At 42.5% G+C, this 17265-nt stretch overlaps 8 protein-coding genes across 8 annotated transcripts; 2 read left to right on the forward strand and 6 right to left on the reverse strand.

The window, feature by feature from the left end:
• Positions 1–3265: 3265 nt before the first annotated feature.
• BDB00DRAFT_934394 (uncharacterized protein) lies at positions 3266–3834 on the reverse strand (the record flags this gene model as incomplete). The annotated part of the gene is made up of 2 exons (XM_053129150.1): positions 3266–3729; positions 3817–3834. The coding sequence occupies 2 exons, from the start codon at positions 3832–3834 to the stop codon at positions 3472–3474; spliced, it is 276 nt and encodes a 91-aa protein (XP_052972460.1). The 3' UTR covers positions 3266–3471.
• A 782-nt stretch (positions 3835–4616) lies between these two features.
• On the forward strand, positions 4617–6022 carry BDB00DRAFT_862580 (uncharacterized protein). The gene is made up of 4 exons (XM_053126079.1): positions 4617–4736; positions 4808–5167; positions 5290–5378; positions 5454–6022. The coding sequence occupies exons 1-4, from the start codon at positions 4677–4679 to the stop codon at positions 5851–5853; spliced, it is 909 nt and encodes a 302-aa protein (XP_052972461.1). The 5' UTR covers positions 4617–4676; the 3' UTR covers positions 5854–6022.
• A 384-nt stretch (positions 6023–6406) lies between these two features.
• Positions 6407–7524, reverse strand: BDB00DRAFT_862582 (uncharacterized protein). The gene is made up of 3 exons (XM_053126080.1): positions 7152–7524; positions 6861–7041; positions 6407–6766 (listed from the first exon to the last, which is right to left on the reverse strand). The coding sequence occupies exons 1-3, from the start codon at positions 7346–7348 to the stop codon at positions 6617–6619; spliced, it is 528 nt and encodes a 175-aa protein (XP_052972462.1). The 5' UTR covers positions 7349–7524; the 3' UTR covers positions 6407–6616.
• A 729-nt stretch (positions 7525–8253) lies between these two features.
• Positions 8254–9206, reverse strand: BDB00DRAFT_880086 (uncharacterized protein; the record flags this gene model as incomplete). Its single annotated transcript, XM_053127950.1, has 3 exons — positions 8254–8427; positions 8493–9004; positions 9095–9206. The coding sequence occupies 3 exons, from the start codon at positions 9204–9206 to the stop codon at positions 8254–8256; spliced, it is 798 nt and encodes a 265-aa protein (XP_052972463.1).
• A 1513-nt stretch (positions 9207–10719) lies between these two features.
• On the reverse strand, positions 10720–11572 carry BDB00DRAFT_862584 (uncharacterized protein). Its single transcript, XM_053126081.1, has 4 exons — positions 11474–11572; positions 11232–11386; positions 10976–11106; positions 10720–10898 (listed from the first exon to the last, which is right to left on the reverse strand). The coding sequence occupies exons 1-4, from the start codon at positions 11526–11528 to the stop codon at positions 10871–10873; spliced, it is 369 nt and encodes a 122-aa protein (XP_052972464.1). The 5' UTR covers positions 11529–11572; the 3' UTR covers positions 10720–10870.
• A 233-nt stretch (positions 11573–11805) lies between these two features.
• Positions 11806–12979, forward strand: BDB00DRAFT_250864 (glucosamine 6-phosphate N-acetyltransferase-like protein). The gene is made up of 5 exons (XM_053116655.1): positions 11806–12097; positions 12185–12247; positions 12373–12494; positions 12571–12632; positions 12727–12979. Exons 1-5 carry the CDS (start codon positions 11962–11964, stop codon positions 12872–12874), a joined length of 531 nt encoding a protein of 176 aa, XP_052972465.1. The 5' UTR covers positions 11806–11961; the 3' UTR covers positions 12875–12979.
• Position 12980: 1 nt separating this feature from the next.
• BDB00DRAFT_250888 (uncharacterized protein) lies at positions 12981–13985 on the reverse strand. Its single transcript, XM_053116656.1, has 2 exons — positions 13792–13985; positions 12981–13690 (listed from the first exon to the last, which is right to left on the reverse strand). Exons 1-2 carry the CDS (start codon positions 13916–13918, stop codon positions 13050–13052), a joined length of 768 nt encoding a protein of 255 aa, XP_052972466.1. The 5' UTR covers positions 13919–13985; the 3' UTR covers positions 12981–13049.
• On the reverse strand, positions 13797–14656 carry BDB00DRAFT_250860 (uncharacterized protein). Its single transcript, XM_053116654.1, has 4 exons — positions 14314–14656; positions 14123–14215; positions 13991–14034; positions 13797–13918 (listed from the first exon to the last, which is right to left on the reverse strand). Exons 1-3 carry the CDS (start codon positions 14510–14512, stop codon positions 13994–13996), a joined length of 333 nt encoding a protein of 110 aa, XP_052972467.1. The 5' UTR covers positions 14513–14656; the 3' UTR covers positions 13797–13918; positions 13991–13993.
• Between the last annotated feature and the right edge of the window lie 2609 nt (positions 14657–17265).

Raw genomic sequence — 17265 nt, forward strand, 5'->3', positions numbered from 1 at the left:
GAGTATGGCACTTTAACTGACAAGGTACTATAAAAGGTCATTCTTTCCTCGCCGTCAGCAGTTTACAGAATCGGAACTACTGATCATAAATAAAATTACAATATCCCAACATCAGTAACACTTAGAATACCGTTTGGGTTTTTGAGACCTCACTGGGTCTTGGAAGGTCGTTTTAGCTGTCCGAAAGGCTACAAACGGCAATCTGTATCTGCTGGATGCAGTTAAAGCGGCGAGTATAAGCGATTCGACGACGTAAAAGTGAAACAGCACGGAGCGCATGGTAATATTGGCACAGCGTGGATAGTACATAGTGATACTGGTCAAAAAACGTATGGTTGCAGTTAGAATGGTAAAAAGCAAAAGAATGATTAGGAGAAAGGACAGGAACACTTTTCTCTCCTCCGGATGTGGAAGAAGTTGGGTGGTATGTTACCTTCTCCATTTTAGTCGGTATATGGTTTTTGTTTTGTCGTCGATCAATAAATCATAATCTAGATACCGTATGTCGGTAATAACTGCCGCCATCATTTATCTCAGGGTCGTACAGAATTATGCTAAAGCTTCTATAAAAGATCATGTAATTCTACAAGGCTTTATTCGTATATATCAGGGTGCGCTTTTGTATAAGCGAAAGAAAGGTTGTGAAGCAATATAAAAGGAAGCAACATATTAAACACGCAGCCACACGGCAGTGCTTACAACAACAGCAACACAGGTAACAGCAATGAGGGTATCAGCGATGTAGACATTGGTTGGTGCACCTCCCGGTGGGCGAAAAAAGGTTCGCAAAGTTTTTTTGACATTATCACAGGCGGTCATGATGGATGATTAATAGCAACAATAAGTGACAGATGGGATAAAAGATAGTGAAATGAGCAAGTTTAAAAAATTGGCAGCTGCTAGTAATATGGAGGTGATGAAGGCGGAAGAGGGAAAGCTAATTTACGGGCTACTTCTATATCGCTGAATTTTAAACATTTTCTCCTTTCTATATAATGTTGTCAAGAGCGTTGTTCCTAATCGAGTGAGATTCGTACTGGGACTTACTAAGAATCAAGAAGAAGCCGTGTGAGTTGATGGGTCTTGGATGTAGTCGTTTTCATTGTATCTTTTATTGTATATCTTGTACTTCATGCCGTACAATGGTTGGTGAAGATGATTTGTCTCACTTTTAATTGTTTCGGGAAGACTATAAAGGAAGCAAGACTTGGTCATTGCGCCGTCAAACAATGTAGTATATATTTTGAGAGCTCCCTACACTGATTGCTTCAGCACTAATTAATGTGCGGATGTGAATTACAGTCACTCGATCTCAATCAAGTATGAGTTTTATAATCAATAAGAGAGCTTTTACTGTTACGTAACTACATTATGTATCAAGACACTGAAGGGAAAACAATGAGACAGGGTTAATTTTAACGAGGATACAGATTCTTTATTGGTAGCAGCAACAGCCAGTAAATGTATGCATTTATTCATTGTGTGAGTAAGAAAAGAAAGAAAAATGAGTTTTACGTAGAAGATTCTATATCATATCATCTCGACTAAGTGTATGTTTTTGGCTGTTGCTATAAATGTAGTAACGAAACAGAAAAAAGCAATGCACAGTTTGGATCTATCTCCTCGATCACCCAGTCAGAGTGGCGGCGGCGGCACCAACAGCGATAATGCCAACAACGAGAACAACGGATTCGACAATGTATACGTGGAATGGAATACCACCGGAGGGACAGCAATAGGCCTGGGAAGCTTTTCTGGTACCGCAGCACATGATAAAGATAGCAATTGGTTGGTAAGAGTTGTTGTAGGAGCTGTATTTAAAGTGTTGCGCGTAAAAGATAGAGGGGAGAAAGTTCTGTATTGTTTAAAAAACCATGATATGGACGCGTTTTATATATTTTTCGATCTTCGAATGTCGTCAAATGGATAAACGAGGGCTCCTTACAATCCATACTTTATTGATTACGTTAGCAGGACAACTGTAGTGATCTGGCAACAAAATACATAGAAACAAAAAAAAAACGGTCCACACCATCTTATTTCCATAGTACTGCTTTTTTAACAAAGACCCAATTGGGATGAAGGGAAAAAATCGCAGGCACCACACTAATCATCTTCAAATAATGGTATGAGGATTATTACTACTTATGTGAGGCTACAATGATACGTTTATTTATCGCAATCGATGCTTACTTTATAGTGTATTGTAGAGCATAGAAATTGTATGACTATTGCAAGAAAAGAGGTACAATCGTACACCCTTCTGAAGAAATATATGTGGTGATTTCTAGGCAATGTTCGAAACTACGTATTGGATCCTTCTTGTTATGCATTTCATGCATGCTCAATCCGTGTTATGATATGGATGGTCGACACCCGAGACCCTGCTATTCAATGAAGCTGCCGCGAAAGCAAGGGCAACAATGCAGATGCCAAGGATAAATGATTCCAAAATCATAAAGCTTAATGTTGGAGCCACCTTGTTGTTTCCGCCGCACATAGTAGTTCTTGTAGTTCTTGATGCTTACAGTAATATGGTTTTGTAGCTGATGTGTACGATATGCAGGCGGGGGAGATTTGATTATGATAACTTTATCTTGAGCTGTCGGTTGGTGGGGCACAGAGGGAATGCGTTGTCAATAACTGAGAAGTAAAGTAGTTTTTGTAGTCTTATATTTATATACTAGTTAATATGTTCATTATTCAAAAGTGTCGTGCACTAGTTTCATGTGGGGACTCTGATGCATCTCGTATCGTGGTCATTGGGCTCTTTATCTACGGATAGCGGAAAGGGGTGTTGATCTATCAGAAACAGAATGCCGTCACTATTCCATCGAATTATACATTTAGATGAGCCAGTGTATATACAGTACTAATATATGTGTGGACAGATGGGATGATGACTCGGATTTCTATCGACAGATTACCTGCTATATGGTGCTGCTTATTAATGGCGATATATATCAATTTCTGTTGTTGCTTTGATAAGACATTGTCTTTAGTTGCACGTCTGTTCATATATAACAGACAACCTAATTCATTGTTCTTGCCAATTTTTGTCAGTTTATGAACGTTTTAAGTAACTGATATAGCCACAACAGTAGTTGGCACTGTTAATAGGTGCGGAAAAAATAAGTTGTCGTCAGTGACAAAGGACCATCCCGTACAGACATGCAGTTTGGAAAGGATATTTACATGTGGGATGGTCTGAATGGGTGCAGTACACAAATAAAGAAACAAACCATGGTTGCGATTGTGTATTGTACTTAAATGGTTTATTGCATAGTCTGATGATTACCAAAATATCAGAAGAGAAGAAGCACCGCTAGTTCATGTAGTGTGAAGAGATTATGGAAAGAAAAGCAAGGGAAAACCGACTCCCTCTCAAATGATCCAGTCGGGTGCGCTTAGTTGGCTGGTGGATACCCTTACAGTTCTTCTTGGTTAAGCCCCTCATCGAGTTAGATTCACCTATTGAGAAGTTGGATCACCCGCAAGCGATGTGGCAACTGCACCCACGGCCGTGATGCTGACAACGAGAATGATGGCCTCCACAATGTAGACAAAGAAGGGGATACTTCGAGAAGTGCCCTCGTCGGCTCCAAAGACTTTGGAGACGTACGTGTGTCGACCAGTGTTTTTGGGTACGCACATTATGAGAACTAGGTAAAGCAGTGATAGTGATGGAGGAAGCGAGAACGTGTCGTTATTGTTGTTGTTGGAGGAGCACTAATGTGTGAGAGAGAGAGAGAGAGAGAGAGAAAAAACGATGTTGTTGCAGCGAGTTTATACATTGAGCGAATTTATACGTTTTACTCCTCCGTAACCACGCATAGCTGACAAGTTGCCGAACAACTGACAAACCGGCTTGATTCTATTCTTCGTACCAACACCAATCAATTGAAGTACAATTCATTTTTTGCTCCTACAGCTCGCCCAACAAAGTTCCCGAAGCGACACTTTATGAGCAGTAAGTTTCATTTTGCGTGAACAGCATACTCGAAACATAAAAAAAACTCATAGTCGATATAACTTTAATGCCATCTAGCCTTTAGTTGTCAATGAGGCGGGGCTTCCAGTGAGGATCCGAGGACCCGAAACTTCCGAACAAAGACAGGGTAGCACAGTAAAGCAGTACATACACATTGAGAATGGTTCGAAACAAGCACCGACATTTGGATGCGTCTGATACGATATCAATGCTTCATAATGTCTTTACTAGCAGTACTACTACATCAACACGTAGCACCTGTAACGGATAGTTAGTAAGAGACACTACTACGATGTGTTGGGAGAACTGACATTCTGGCTTTTATGCCGTAATTCACGGTTGTCAAAATATGCAAGTACATGGAAAAAATGGGCCATCCTTCGATGGGCCCGTGGTAAACACTCCTTCAAGGAAATCCCTGGTTTCTGTTCGCGAGTTGCACGTCCCAATAAGAATGCTGACAACGTGGTCTGAAAACGATACGCAGTGATGGCTGATATACAATGAGTCTATAAAGTTGGTCGCGATCATCATCCACCACTCAGGGCAACAGTTTGAAAAAATGCTTATCCGGGAATAACATAGCATTGTAATTTTAAGGCAACACGCCCCCACCCCCACCCCCCTCCTCTTTCTCTCTCTCTCTTTGCCTTTTCTTTTTGTTTTTCGTGAACAAGCGTGTGCCATGGCCCCGCCGTATACTTACCCAATCTCGGGCATTGTCTACTTTATTGCTCACCCTCAGGTACCTTTTCTCTACTTACCCCAACCTTGTCAGTGTCAAAGCGTGTTTCTAAATCTTAGCATATGTTGTAGCTATGGCTTAAAGTACTTTGTCCATTCCTGTTGACCTTGATCTTTGGCATCATTTCCCTGGTCCTGTCATTTGTATTCTTACTTCCCTTGCAAGCCAATGCACTCATTGAAGCCGGCTGTCCCAACTGGTTGGCATGGATCGTGTCGGTCATTTTCGTGTTGCTCGAATCGGCTATTTTCGACGTTATCTTTTTCGCTATCCTCATACCCTTTTTCCAGGACGCTCTATTTGATGCGACACTTAAGGCACGTGGCATGTCACGTATGTTTGAAACCCGAGTTCAAGTGAATGGCATGCTTTTATGCTGTCGAGGCGTTTCTTCTGGCCTTGCTCTCGTATGGTTCCTTGTGTTGGCTCAGGTAAGAAAAAAGGATGAACGGTATTAACGCCAAGAAAGGGGGGGGAAGAGGAGTGTTTGTGTACACATTCGTTCTTCTGTGTAACACTAACGAATACTGCTCCCGGCTTTTATTTCTTGTAGATCGTTGTATGGATCCTTACTGCACCATTACATTTGATTCCTGTAGTTGGCACAGTGATCGCTTGTTACATCAACGGATGGCCTGCATGGTAAGGCTAGGTTTGGAGATGCAGATCATGTGATGGCGATGGATAGTGTGGATGAAAAACTAACGAACTTTATAGCTGGGGCCAGCATATTCACTACGACATCGAGTTCCGTGGATTCAGCGTCTCGGAATCCCGCCGATATGCATGGCAAAACCGCGGAGCGTACTGCAGTTTTGGTGTAGTGGCTGTAGCACTCGAGCTCGTCCCGATTTTCAACCTGCTTTTCATGTGGACCAATGTGGTGGCTGCAGCATTGTGGGTTGCGGACAAGTATGAAAAGAACGAACGAGAGATCGCCAAGCACCAGCGCCACCCGCAACAGGGCAACTCTGGCAATACTTCGGTTGCATCGATCTACCCCTCAGTAAGAAGCCCAAGCTCTTTCGTGCCATCTGTGGAGAGCGAGCATAGCCGCTTACTGAATCATGCCAGTAATCCGGGCGTAAAGGACGGGTATGGATCTGCTACGGCTTAAAAAACTCCCCTTTACCCTATCCCACCAAAAAGAGAGAATGGTCTCCTCTACTTGTATAGTATGGCATACATCTCCCATATACGTACTCTCGCTCATCGCTGGATGCATTGAAACCCCAAGTTGATACCCTCTTTTTTTGTGTTTTTGTAAGAATATATTATTGATAGGATGAAAATGAAACTTATCCAGCGAACCGTAAACAAAGATGGCGTGAATGTTTCCCTCTTTTGTCTTTTTTTCTCTGGCTCCTCCACCTCCTTTCGACAACAACTACAACAACAACAACAACAGCACTTATTACTAATATCTCTTCTACTATTCCTACCATTACCCTCACTACTACTACTCCTAGCAAGCATACCAGCTTATGCTCTCAATGGGTAACCAGCAAAGCAACAACAACATCATCTTTTATATCATTCCACGGCATTTTAGACAATATCAATTCACTCAATCCATATAACCATCAACAAATGACAAACATTCTTTGATCCGTTTCAATCCACTATATATTATATCCACCTTTGAATACAAGAATCGCGTCAAAACAATCTGATCTTTTTCATATGTTGCTATACACAGTTGGTTGGTGTTTATTTGTTGATAATGGAGTATGTGATATGGTGGTGAAGAAAGTGTGGAATCGAGGTGCGCATGGGAACGGGAAAGAAAATGCAATATGTCCGTTAATATAGTTGGTGGTGTAAATGGGGTTGTTGGTCGACGACGACGACGAAGGATGAAATAGCAATCGAGGCCTTGTTTAAACCTTGAGGTTCGATTTTGAAAGGTTCAAGGCTGTGATATCCGCCTGTGCCATTTCTGCATCATAGCCTGCAGTCATATTCTCTCGAATACCTCGCCATGTTGCGTGCAAGTCTTGGTCAAACAGACTCTCAATGTCATCCAGAATCTATTTCAAATCACATGTCATACTTAATACTCCTTCCACTTGGGGCAGCACTAGTACGCAGCAACAGACGTTCGCTCGACCGAAATATCATTACCTCTTGTTTGCCATCCGCAATAACGTCAATAATGGTTTGTGTACGTTCGCGAAGCAGATATCCTTCTACATCGGTGTCATAAATGGGCTGTCGACGAGCTGGTGTGGCACCCAAATGAATCGTGCCTAGATCGCGTAACAGGACCTGGGTGTTCACGCGTGCTTTTGATAGAAAGTAATGTCTATAATGGAAAGTTTCACTGTTAGCAACCAACTCTTTTGTACAGAATTAAAAAGGATTCATGAGCAGTTCCTTTATGTATGTGTAGAAGAAAGAAAAAAGAAAACGTACGCTCGAATGTCTACATTGGACTGATCTTCATTTTGCGTGGTTTTCGTAGTGAGATTGTGTGTTTGTGAATCGATCTGATCTAAACCTCGTTCAATTTGTGGTAATTCGTATTGTTGGATCTTTGTGGTAATCAGTTTTGACTGCTCAAGGATTTGTTTGAGCGATGCTGGTGGGTCGTTTGGTTTTTCGTCTGGCATAATGTGAGAAGGAATAATGGTAAAAGAAAAAGCGGAAACAGTTTTAGTGCTTGAGCTCTTTTAAACTAGAATGCAGGTCCGCTCATTTTGTTGAGAACTGTTCTGGTATACAGGCAGCTTATATACACATGCTTCTTTTATTTCTTTAGTTATGATCACTCTTTATTTTCCTAAAGTTTCAGGCTAACCATACCTTCCTCTACTTGACAAAAACACAATGCTGCTGCTAAAATAGAGCTGCGGCTCAATCGCTGGTTGACTGTACCACTGCAATGATTGCAGTACACGTAAAGCAGGTCGTGGCATGTAATAATACTGCAAGAAGATAACAAGACACAAGTTCAGATGGTCTCTGGGCCAATGTCTTTTTAATATCACAGTGTCACACCTATCATAGATATGTTTGATACTAGATCTCGTCGCGTACTTGTTTTCATTTATCGCGCAGCTTTACTTTGTGAATACTAGACTTGCTCGACAATGAGCCCTTATTCAAGTACATGTCGCCATCGAACATTCTTGTCAAACCCTTTCCCTTTGACTGTAGCTACACGCGAGTTAAAGCAATGCTTATGCTGGTTTTGCAACACATTGTCAACCATGAACTGGTTCGTGTTCTGTTCTTATAACGATAGAATTGGACACCCATAGCAATTGCGTTGACGATTAAAATATTATGGTAGTAGGATAGTAGGATAAAAGTTTAGAGCACACTATTATGCCTACGCCATTCACTAATGATGAACAGTGGCAATAGAAATTTCTTCATGAGGTCAGTATAGTGTACACCATAAGAATATACATATGTAGACAGACAATTACATGTAATAATGGCTGTTTTTTTATTCAATACTTTTTTGATTTGCCAAGATGATATTCAAAGAGCTGACCAATGTGATGTTCGTTCATCCGGTGAGACACATTGTTCGCAGTTCAGCCTGTATCGTCATTGTATTTTCAAAAATGGTGATGGTTGTTGTTGCTGTTGTTGCTAGTCCCAGCTGCTGTTGCTGTAGCCGCATGTCGTAAATACACATGTTGCAGGTGTTGCAGGTTGATGTTTGCGGCAATCGGTAGTACTGTGATTGTTAATGCTACGACAGCGGCTGCAGTACATATAGCACGCTTTAATACTCGCCTGTACAGGCGGATAATCCGGTGATGTAGCGTTTGGGAACTGGACTTGATTTGGAAAAATGTCGTCAGCTGGTGTTGTTGACATCCATGTTTGTTGTCCAGGGATAGGACCTTTGGCAATGACAGTACCACTGCCGTCGTAAATATTCTGATTCGTTTTATGCAGCCAAACATCAATGATGCAATTGTCCGGACAAACACCATACCATTTGAGAATCCTCTTCGCTGTCGAGCGGAATTCCGCATCATACTCTTGTACTGATGTCATCAGCTTCATGTTCGTCAGTGTCAGCAAATTGAAAACACTCGTTGCTTTACAAGTTGTTACTGGATATATCTCTCCGAGCTTATTGTCCATATCACAAAAGATCGGGTTGCGGATCGCATTCGCTCGAGCAGAATCAGTGGCGAAGAGGACTTCGATGGCCATGTTGGATTTTTTTTGTTGACCCTTGTCATCATGTTGTTGTTGGTCCAATTGATGGCTCGTGTGCCACTTGCTTGTGAGCTCTCGTGCGGCTACGATTTTCTTATTTTTGTGATTCTCCTTGATTAGCTCAATTGCTATTTCGGGAAAGGGAAAGGGAACGGGAAAGGGAAAGAGTAGACCTTCCCCAAAGACATAAATGAGCGTCTTGTCGTTCTGGTTAATACGCCATGGACTGAGCTCTTGATACGAGCGAATGCCTGGAAGAACAGGGAGGCTATCGGTGTTGCCCATACTTTTGTATGAAATGTAGCGCAGCACTGGATAAAAGGAGAATGTGGAAAGAAAACGAGTTCTTTTATATTAGAATGCTCTATTCATAAACTACATACATCGAACTATTAATCGTTGACCAATACCACTCACACAAAAGTAAGATAAATTAAACAACACCTTCGTTCCAGTTTTAAACCAATTACGCAGTGCATTTGCTGCATTTTTTTCAGCATTCTTTCCGCTTAGTCCTAATACTTCATACTGCAAATGTCACAGTTATCTTCTTTTTCGCTACCATTACTGTCAACAGTACATACAGTATCGGTATTAGTATGATTAGCTTTTTCTTGTTCAACCGCTATACAGTATATGATATTGGATGATACTTTGTGTACATCACAGGTGTGTGAGTAAAAATGCACCAAATGAGTCAAGTATATCATACAAGATAAACAAAATTTTGCTAGAACGTAACCATCACCAACTTTCCCTGTCTTGAAAATTGCGGTGGGCGCTCGCTGCTGATTATCATGCACCTGCTGTTGTTGATGACGGCACTTAGAGGTATCATGCTCGTTCAAGGTACGACAACGGCTACAATACATGTAGTACGTCTCAATATTGGTGTCACGGTTGCATAATCCAAGAAAATACTCCTTCCATATTAAACGTGCTGTTGTAGCCTACGCGTATCGATTGTTAAAGTAAGCGTTTGTGGCTTGATGTTGTTATTGCGAACCAACACAGTTACGCTTCCGTCAAACACACCCAGATCGCTATTGTGTAGCCAGATATCCACGATGCAATTTTCCTTGTGACGTTCATGTCGCATAGTGAGACATATGTTAGTCTGGGTTGACACGTCTCTTTGAGCTCGAAGTCGACGACTGTCATCATCCTCTTCTTCCCTCCCTTTGGGTTTTTTCCTTCCATTAAAACGAGCCAATCAGAATCCATAATGACTGCTATGGAAGCCGATAGTAATCCCGCAACGGCTTGAAAAGTTCAAAATGCCATGATTTATATCTATAAACTATTGGTTTTCTTGCTCATAGCATATATTTATTGTGAAAGAAACCAGATACTACTATCAAATGGCGAGAGCTGTGTGCTTTTCAATGTCAGTTGTAGACATCAGTCTGCAGTTCTTATTAAAGTAGTGTATACAGGCTTTCACTGTTCAGGGTATTTAAATGTCATATCGTAACACTCAAACTTAACTCGATCATCAGTCCCTTGTAGTTGGTCTTTTCTACCTATGTATTATTCTCTGATTTCCATACTTGTAGCTTGTTCTTTAGCCTCGGAAACAGCCAACGATGGCAGACTTGTAGCCGAATAACTTTTCCTCTTCAAGCATTTGTCGGTTTTATCTCGCAAGGTTGAAAAGGATGTCACTCACAAAAAATTCCTTAATTTCAACGTTTGATGCATTCGCCTCAACAGCGTCTCGACGGTTTCGCTTCCCTTTTCAAAAGGTTGTTATAGAGCTATACAGCTTCCTCTGGGCAAAATTACAATATATAACGTTAGATTGTTCAAGCGACTGTTGCTCTTGCGTATAATAAGCCGTTCTTGCTCTTTATATATCGTCAACATGTTAAATATCCCATATATATGTATGTACAAAGCGAGGATATAATTCAACGATAAGCATGGCTACTACTACATCATCCTAGTGGTTATTTCTTTCCCAATGCTCCAACCGCGCTAAGTAAGTTTGCATTGATAAAAGCAATGAGAAACCAAACTCTCGTAGCATAAACTGAGCATAGAATTATACTTACACCTTGAAAGGGAAGATGTCCCAGTCCTCCCAGACCTTGCCTTCGAAGTATGGGTCGGCTTGCAACTTCTTGCGCACTTCCTCCTCACTCTCAGCTTCCCAAATCATGCAGCTGCCGACCATTTTGCCACTCTACAGTAGAATCATCCAATTTACTGAGGTTAGAGTCATATCCCTCCCATAGTATGCATATTCAGCTAAACATCCCTCCTCCTTTGTTCTGACAGACTAGAATTGTGGTAATATGTATATACTACCTCGTGCGTATCCAAAACAGCACCGCCACAAAGAAGCTGACCCGCGGCAGCTTCTTTGTTGGCTCCTTTTAAATGCAAGTCGCGTATCAACAAGCGACGATTCAATGCTTCAGAATCCTTAAAGTCGCGAATCAATACCAAGAATTGCTTCGATGCTAAAAAAAACAAAAAAAGGGAACAGCGATATAAATACAGACGCGATTCTTTCCAATCGCCAACAATAATACAAATATCAAGTGTACCTGGTGTCGAGGTGGAGAATGCGCGTTTTTGCAACGGACGAATGAGAGAATTCATAGTAGAGTGTTTTGGAAGGGTGTGAACAAAAAGAAGAATACGTGGATGGGCTTTTAGTTGCTTATTTAGAGTTATGGTAACTAAATTAGTAACGCTTGGTAACACAAAGGGGAGACTAAAATGGGATGCGAGCCCCGAAGCCGATGACGAAGACGACGGAAATCTGTCAAGCAAAACTCATGCATGTGGAATTACAAACACAGAAAGAGAGACAGGCGGCGTAGCATGGGCATAATCGACCAGCCCCACTCTCCTGTTTTCTTTTACTCCTGGCTCCTGTCGGCTCCGCGGAAACTGCTGCAAAGAAGCACACATATACGCACTCTATACCTACGTGGCGCATTTCTATTTTCTACACTACAACGCACTTCCTCTCCTTTCTTTCTTTCTTTCTCTTTCATTTACCTATCACTTTTTGTTTTTGCATATCATAATGACCAACTCACCATTTCTGACCGAAGGTGACGACCCACAGTTGTTTTCGTCGAAACTGATATCGTCAGAGGTCCAAGAAGCATTACCGGATGGATACACTCTTCGGCCTCTAAAGCGAGACGACTATAGCAAAGGTGAGTACAAGTATCGAACAGGAAACAGTGCTTGTAAAGCAGCGGTCTGGTGAAAGAATAAATAGTAAACAAATGTATGATTTGTAGGGTTTTTTGAAGTGCTAGGCCAGCTTTCTGTCACTGGGGAGGTATCGCAACAAGTGTTTGAAGGTATGCAAAGCAACCAACTCTCTGCTCGTCTGTGGACACAGAAAAGGGAAAAGAACCAGACACTGTGATACAGCGTATTTTATCAGTGTACCCACGCCGCATCTATCTTCTTTCTAAATAAATAGAACGATTTGATCTAATGAAACGGATGGGATGCTACTTTGTTGTATGCGTCGAAGCGGTGGATGAGATAGTCGCTTGTGCCACATTGATCGTGGAGCACAAGTTTTTGCATGAGTGCGGTCAGGTAAAAAAGAAGGTTTTAGGAGGGAGGCTCACGTATATTGAGAAGGTAACAGACACGAAATGCACATTTTGTATAGGCCGGACATATTGAAGACGTAGTTGTCTCCGATACACAACGCGGAAAGAAATTGGGAATACGGTAAGCTTGGGGAAGGACTATGATTATATGCTGTAAGCGTTTTGGCTGATCGCGGGATACTTTATTTCTTTGGGGGGGCTTGGGCGTCACGTAGGCTGATCGATCAACTTAAGCATATGGCGCAAGCACTTGGATGCTACAAGGTCCTTCTCAACTGCAAAGAGCACAACGTTCCATTCTATGAGAAATGTAGCCTCAGCACCGCTCAGGTCCAAATGACACGTTACTTTGATAGAGATTAAGTCCTCCCAGATGGACAAAACGAAACATGCATTATTCTACACATATTACATATATATCCACATACAGTAAAAAGCAAACACCTTCACAAACAAGCACCCTACCACAACCTGCATCATTTACCATGAAATAAAGGAGGAAATTTATTTGTATCAAGTCATCAAAGCTTCACGTTCTTTACACAAGACTTGCTACTTGAAGATCCACCAGATTCTCAGGCGCCAGTCCGGGTGCTTCAAGAACACCAGCCTTGATCAGTGTCGACACGGTCACCTGCAGCGCACGGCTCGAGACGTGACTATGGTCCATTGAATAGCGCACTGTCTTGAACCAACTCCGGACATCCTCCTCATTATAGTCCAGCGTGTCCATAACCAACCTGACCGAATCGTTCTCCTTTTGCTCCATAAACAGCAGCGTGGCCTTTTGTATAGCCGTGAGTGCACGTTGCAAATCCTGCACATGGTTTTGGAGAAGATCAACGTGGGCTGCAAACATGAATGCAGGCCAAGGCGGCGTGATTTGGCCAATTCGCTTGACTTCACCTGAATCGTGGTATGGTTTGGTTGTGAACGTCTCCCACATGAAAAAGTCAGATGCGTCACTGTTTACGGCGTCGCGCATGGCTTGGAAATTGTTGAGTGCACTGAACGAAAACACCTCGTCGTCCTTGTCATTGGTCAACCAGCCTTGTTGATCAGCTAGTACATAGGCCATGATATGTGATCCAGAGCCAAAACGTGAAATGGCGACATTCGTCTTGTTGAGCGTGTCAATGGATGTGTGTCGAGAGTTGGCGCCTGTCGAAATTGCCCAGCCTATAATTCACAACACACCTTTTGATTTTCAGTCCTTTCTCCCCTCTTTTATGCAGAACATCATCACCTACTACTAACCACCTACTACTACCGCTACTTACACAAAGGTGCCTCCACATAAGTGCCGACAATCTTGTACCAATCCTGGCCCTTGCTGATACCGGCAACAAGACCTTCAGTCAATGCAATGGCCAAATCGATTTCCTTATTTTGGAGCTTTTGCGTCATCTAGAAACAAATATGCATGATCCCGTTCAATGTTACTATTGTTTTTACAGCAACGCTCGGGCACTCATCAACCTGTCAATTTCCTCCAGCGTATGTATATACCTCACCAGTTCCACCTTTCATAATAAATATAATATATGGGTATCAGGTAAGAAAAGTGATCTTTGTGTGTGCACTTTATAGAAATTGTGTGTAGAAGTTTACCTGGGCAGCAGACGAGTTCGACCGAAACATCGTTTTCGCCAAAGAATCCGCGATCGCGTGCAATGTACAACGGAGTCGAGAAATGTTCAGGGACTGGTCGAGAGTTGGGGAAGTCAATATTCACAATAAGTACAAAATCAAATTCTGAGCCAGTAAACTGCGGGTCTTTTTCAAACTAGTAAATCACCTACCGTAACCAATGCGAATGGTGGTAGTAGGCATGTTTAGAAGTCTTGAAAGAAGGAAAGAGAGAGAGAGAGAGCTTATGGCGCTGGCAGAATGAAGGAAGCGGGGTTTTCTATCATGCAAATCCCAACACATGATTTCGATACACGAGGCCTTGATACTGTAAGTTATGTAATCATTACTATGGCTACGCATCTTCGTCATCACTATGTAATCTGAAATGTATCATAGTTAGATCATGCATGACTATTGATGATGATGCGTGTTATATAATGCCTTCTATTGATCAGAATATACATTCTGATTCCGGGTTAAAGTTTACGCGACATAGTAATGATCGAGTAACGCGTACTCGGTACCCTGGAACTGGAAATAAAATATACTCGTTCAGGCAGATCACAAAAAACGACAGCCGTAGCTGACGAACAAGCAAATGAACGCGGATAAATCTCCCTTGCAAAGGCATAAAAGCCCAAGAGGCTCACCGCTTCTTTAAGTCTTCTGGTAAGGGAAATTGAGCATAGTGTTTTGGTACCAAGCGAATTCTCACGAATGGAAGACGTCCCGTTGTTGTCACCACCTACTCCTTTTTTGTGAATCACTTACCAGCTCTTGCAGCTGTGAGCGTTTGTCGGTAGGCGTCGTAGATTCTGGACATCTGTTTTGTTCTACAGAAGTTTTTGAAGCTACGTTGTTGTTCCTGATAACGGTAATGTCGTTGTCGCCGTTAACATCTTGGGATGGAAGCCAGCTTGTAAAGCAATTGTAACCAAAAGTCTTGCAACCACAAGTTTATTATTATTATTTTTACTATTATTATTATAATCAACATCCACCTGCCTCGCTTCGCTCGGCTGAATGAGCCCCTTCGCTGCGCTCCGGGTCATTCAACGGATTGGATGTTTCCTGGGGGTTTCCCCCAGACCCCCAAGGTGGGGGGTTCCCCCCACACCCCCCCTTCTAAACCCGAAACTGCTCGCTTCGCGAGCTTATTGATTGCTATGTCTACATATAACCCTAAACGTTATCATTATTGCTATGACACGAAACCCTACTACAGATTGGTTTGCCAAATTCAAAAGGGACATAGAGAGTTTTGACCGCTCTTTTGCTGCTATCGACAGCTCTTACAGTAATTTGCAAGTTCATCAATACACTCGCTTTCATTAGTTATCGTAGTAGATTACTGCTGCTTGTCGTAATTAGCTGAAAGACGACAGCAGGACTGAGTTGACACTCGCGTAGTTCTATATCATATTTTTCGCATCAGATCTACTTACCAAAAAAAACAGTGAAAAGGTACGAATATTCTATTGTACGTAAAATGGTGATCAGTTAAAATAGGATAATTATAGCAAAAAAAAGAAAAAGAGCAAAAATAAGAGTTAAGATGATGGAGGTAGAGAGGCGGTGGTTGTAGGAGAAGCAGGTGGTGAATTTACGGTTTTTGGAGACAAAAGAATTTCATGGTAGACGATATTAGTAGTAAGTGGTGGGGATGTGGCGGCTGTTGACAGATCGACTGCAACCCTAAGGTTTTGAGGATTTGTTGCTCTGGATAATGCAACATATAGTTGTCCATGAGCAAAAACAGGTTCGTTGAGAAGGATGCCGACATCAGATAACGTCTGTCCCTGTGACTTATGTATAGTCATTGCAAAGGCGGCGCGAACAGGGAATTGCCGGCGGCAAAGGACGAAGGGATATTCACCCTCAGTAGTGCACATGTTGATACGGGGAAGGAAAAACTCTTCACCCGTGTAACCTTGGTCGATCCGTCTTACAGAGATGCTGTTGTCGTAAAGGCCTGATACGAAGAGTTTTGTTCCGTTGCAAAGACCGGCATCAGGATCCATATTGCGTAAAAGCACCAATGGCATACCGACCTTGAGACATAGCTCATGGTTAGGAATACCACCGGTAGTTATACTCCGTAGAAATTCAACAGGATAGCTGGCTGCAGCTGCGTCAGGATCATCAGCATCAAGTATACGATCATTGGAAGCATATGTTCTGCCTATGCCGGGGAAGATGTCATATGCTGCATCATTGATGGCATCGACGTCAGCATTTTTGGCAGCCAAGATTGCGCGACCATGATAATGCTCTGGCTGTGGCTCAGTAGAGCGAATTGATGGATAGATGGCATCAATCAATCCCATGGTATCGCTTGTATCGATCTGCCATTCTTGCGGAATCTCCACGCTTTCTTGATACGGGGCACGTCCATCACCAATAGCCAAAAGAGTGTCAGCAAAAGCAGCAGCATTAGGGCCTGCATTCCTCACGCGCATGTTTTCAGTCAAATGGAGGACTTGAACATGTCGCCAAAAAGAGGCAGATTGGATGGACTCGGCAACGATTTGAGATCGATTCCCTTTTTTTACCACCGGAAGCATCTGACGAAAGTCCCCTCCAAAAACAACAACCTTGCCTCCAAAAGGTAGTTCACGCAACAGCGGATCCAGAGCACCCATAATGTCCCGAAGAGCACGGTCAACAGCATCAAAATTATATTTGCTGCACATGACAGCTTCGTCCCAGATGATAACTGACGCACTTGCGATAAGGTGTGCGTGAGGACCGCCAAGGCGAAGATTGCACGAAGTATAAGCATCCGCGTTCAACGGAATCTTGAAACGACCATGTGCTGTTCGGCCACCCGGGAGCAAGATAGCTGCAATGCCAGAGGAAGCGACAGGAAGTGCGATTTGATCACGGGACCGAACATGGCTCAATATAGCCTTAAACAGTTGAGATTTACCCGTACCACCTGGACCATTCACAAAGAAAAGGCGCGATGTGTGGTGATGAGTGGCTGCAGTAATAGAGTCGGTGATAGTGTCAAAAGCGTGGCGTTGTCCGTCGTTTAACGTAGGTAGCAATGTATTTAAGAGTTGCTGTTGACTCTCTACGTCATATTCACGTCGTTCGACAATCTCCAAAGCTTCTAGCGG

The sequence above is a fragment of the Zychaea mexicana genome (assembly GCF_025766255.1).
Source record: "Zychaea mexicana strain RSA 1403 chromosome Unknown BDB00scaffold_213, whole genome shotgun sequence".
NCBI lineage: Eukaryota > Fungi > Mucoromycota > Mucoromycetes > Mucorales > Lichtheimiaceae > Zychaea > Zychaea mexicana.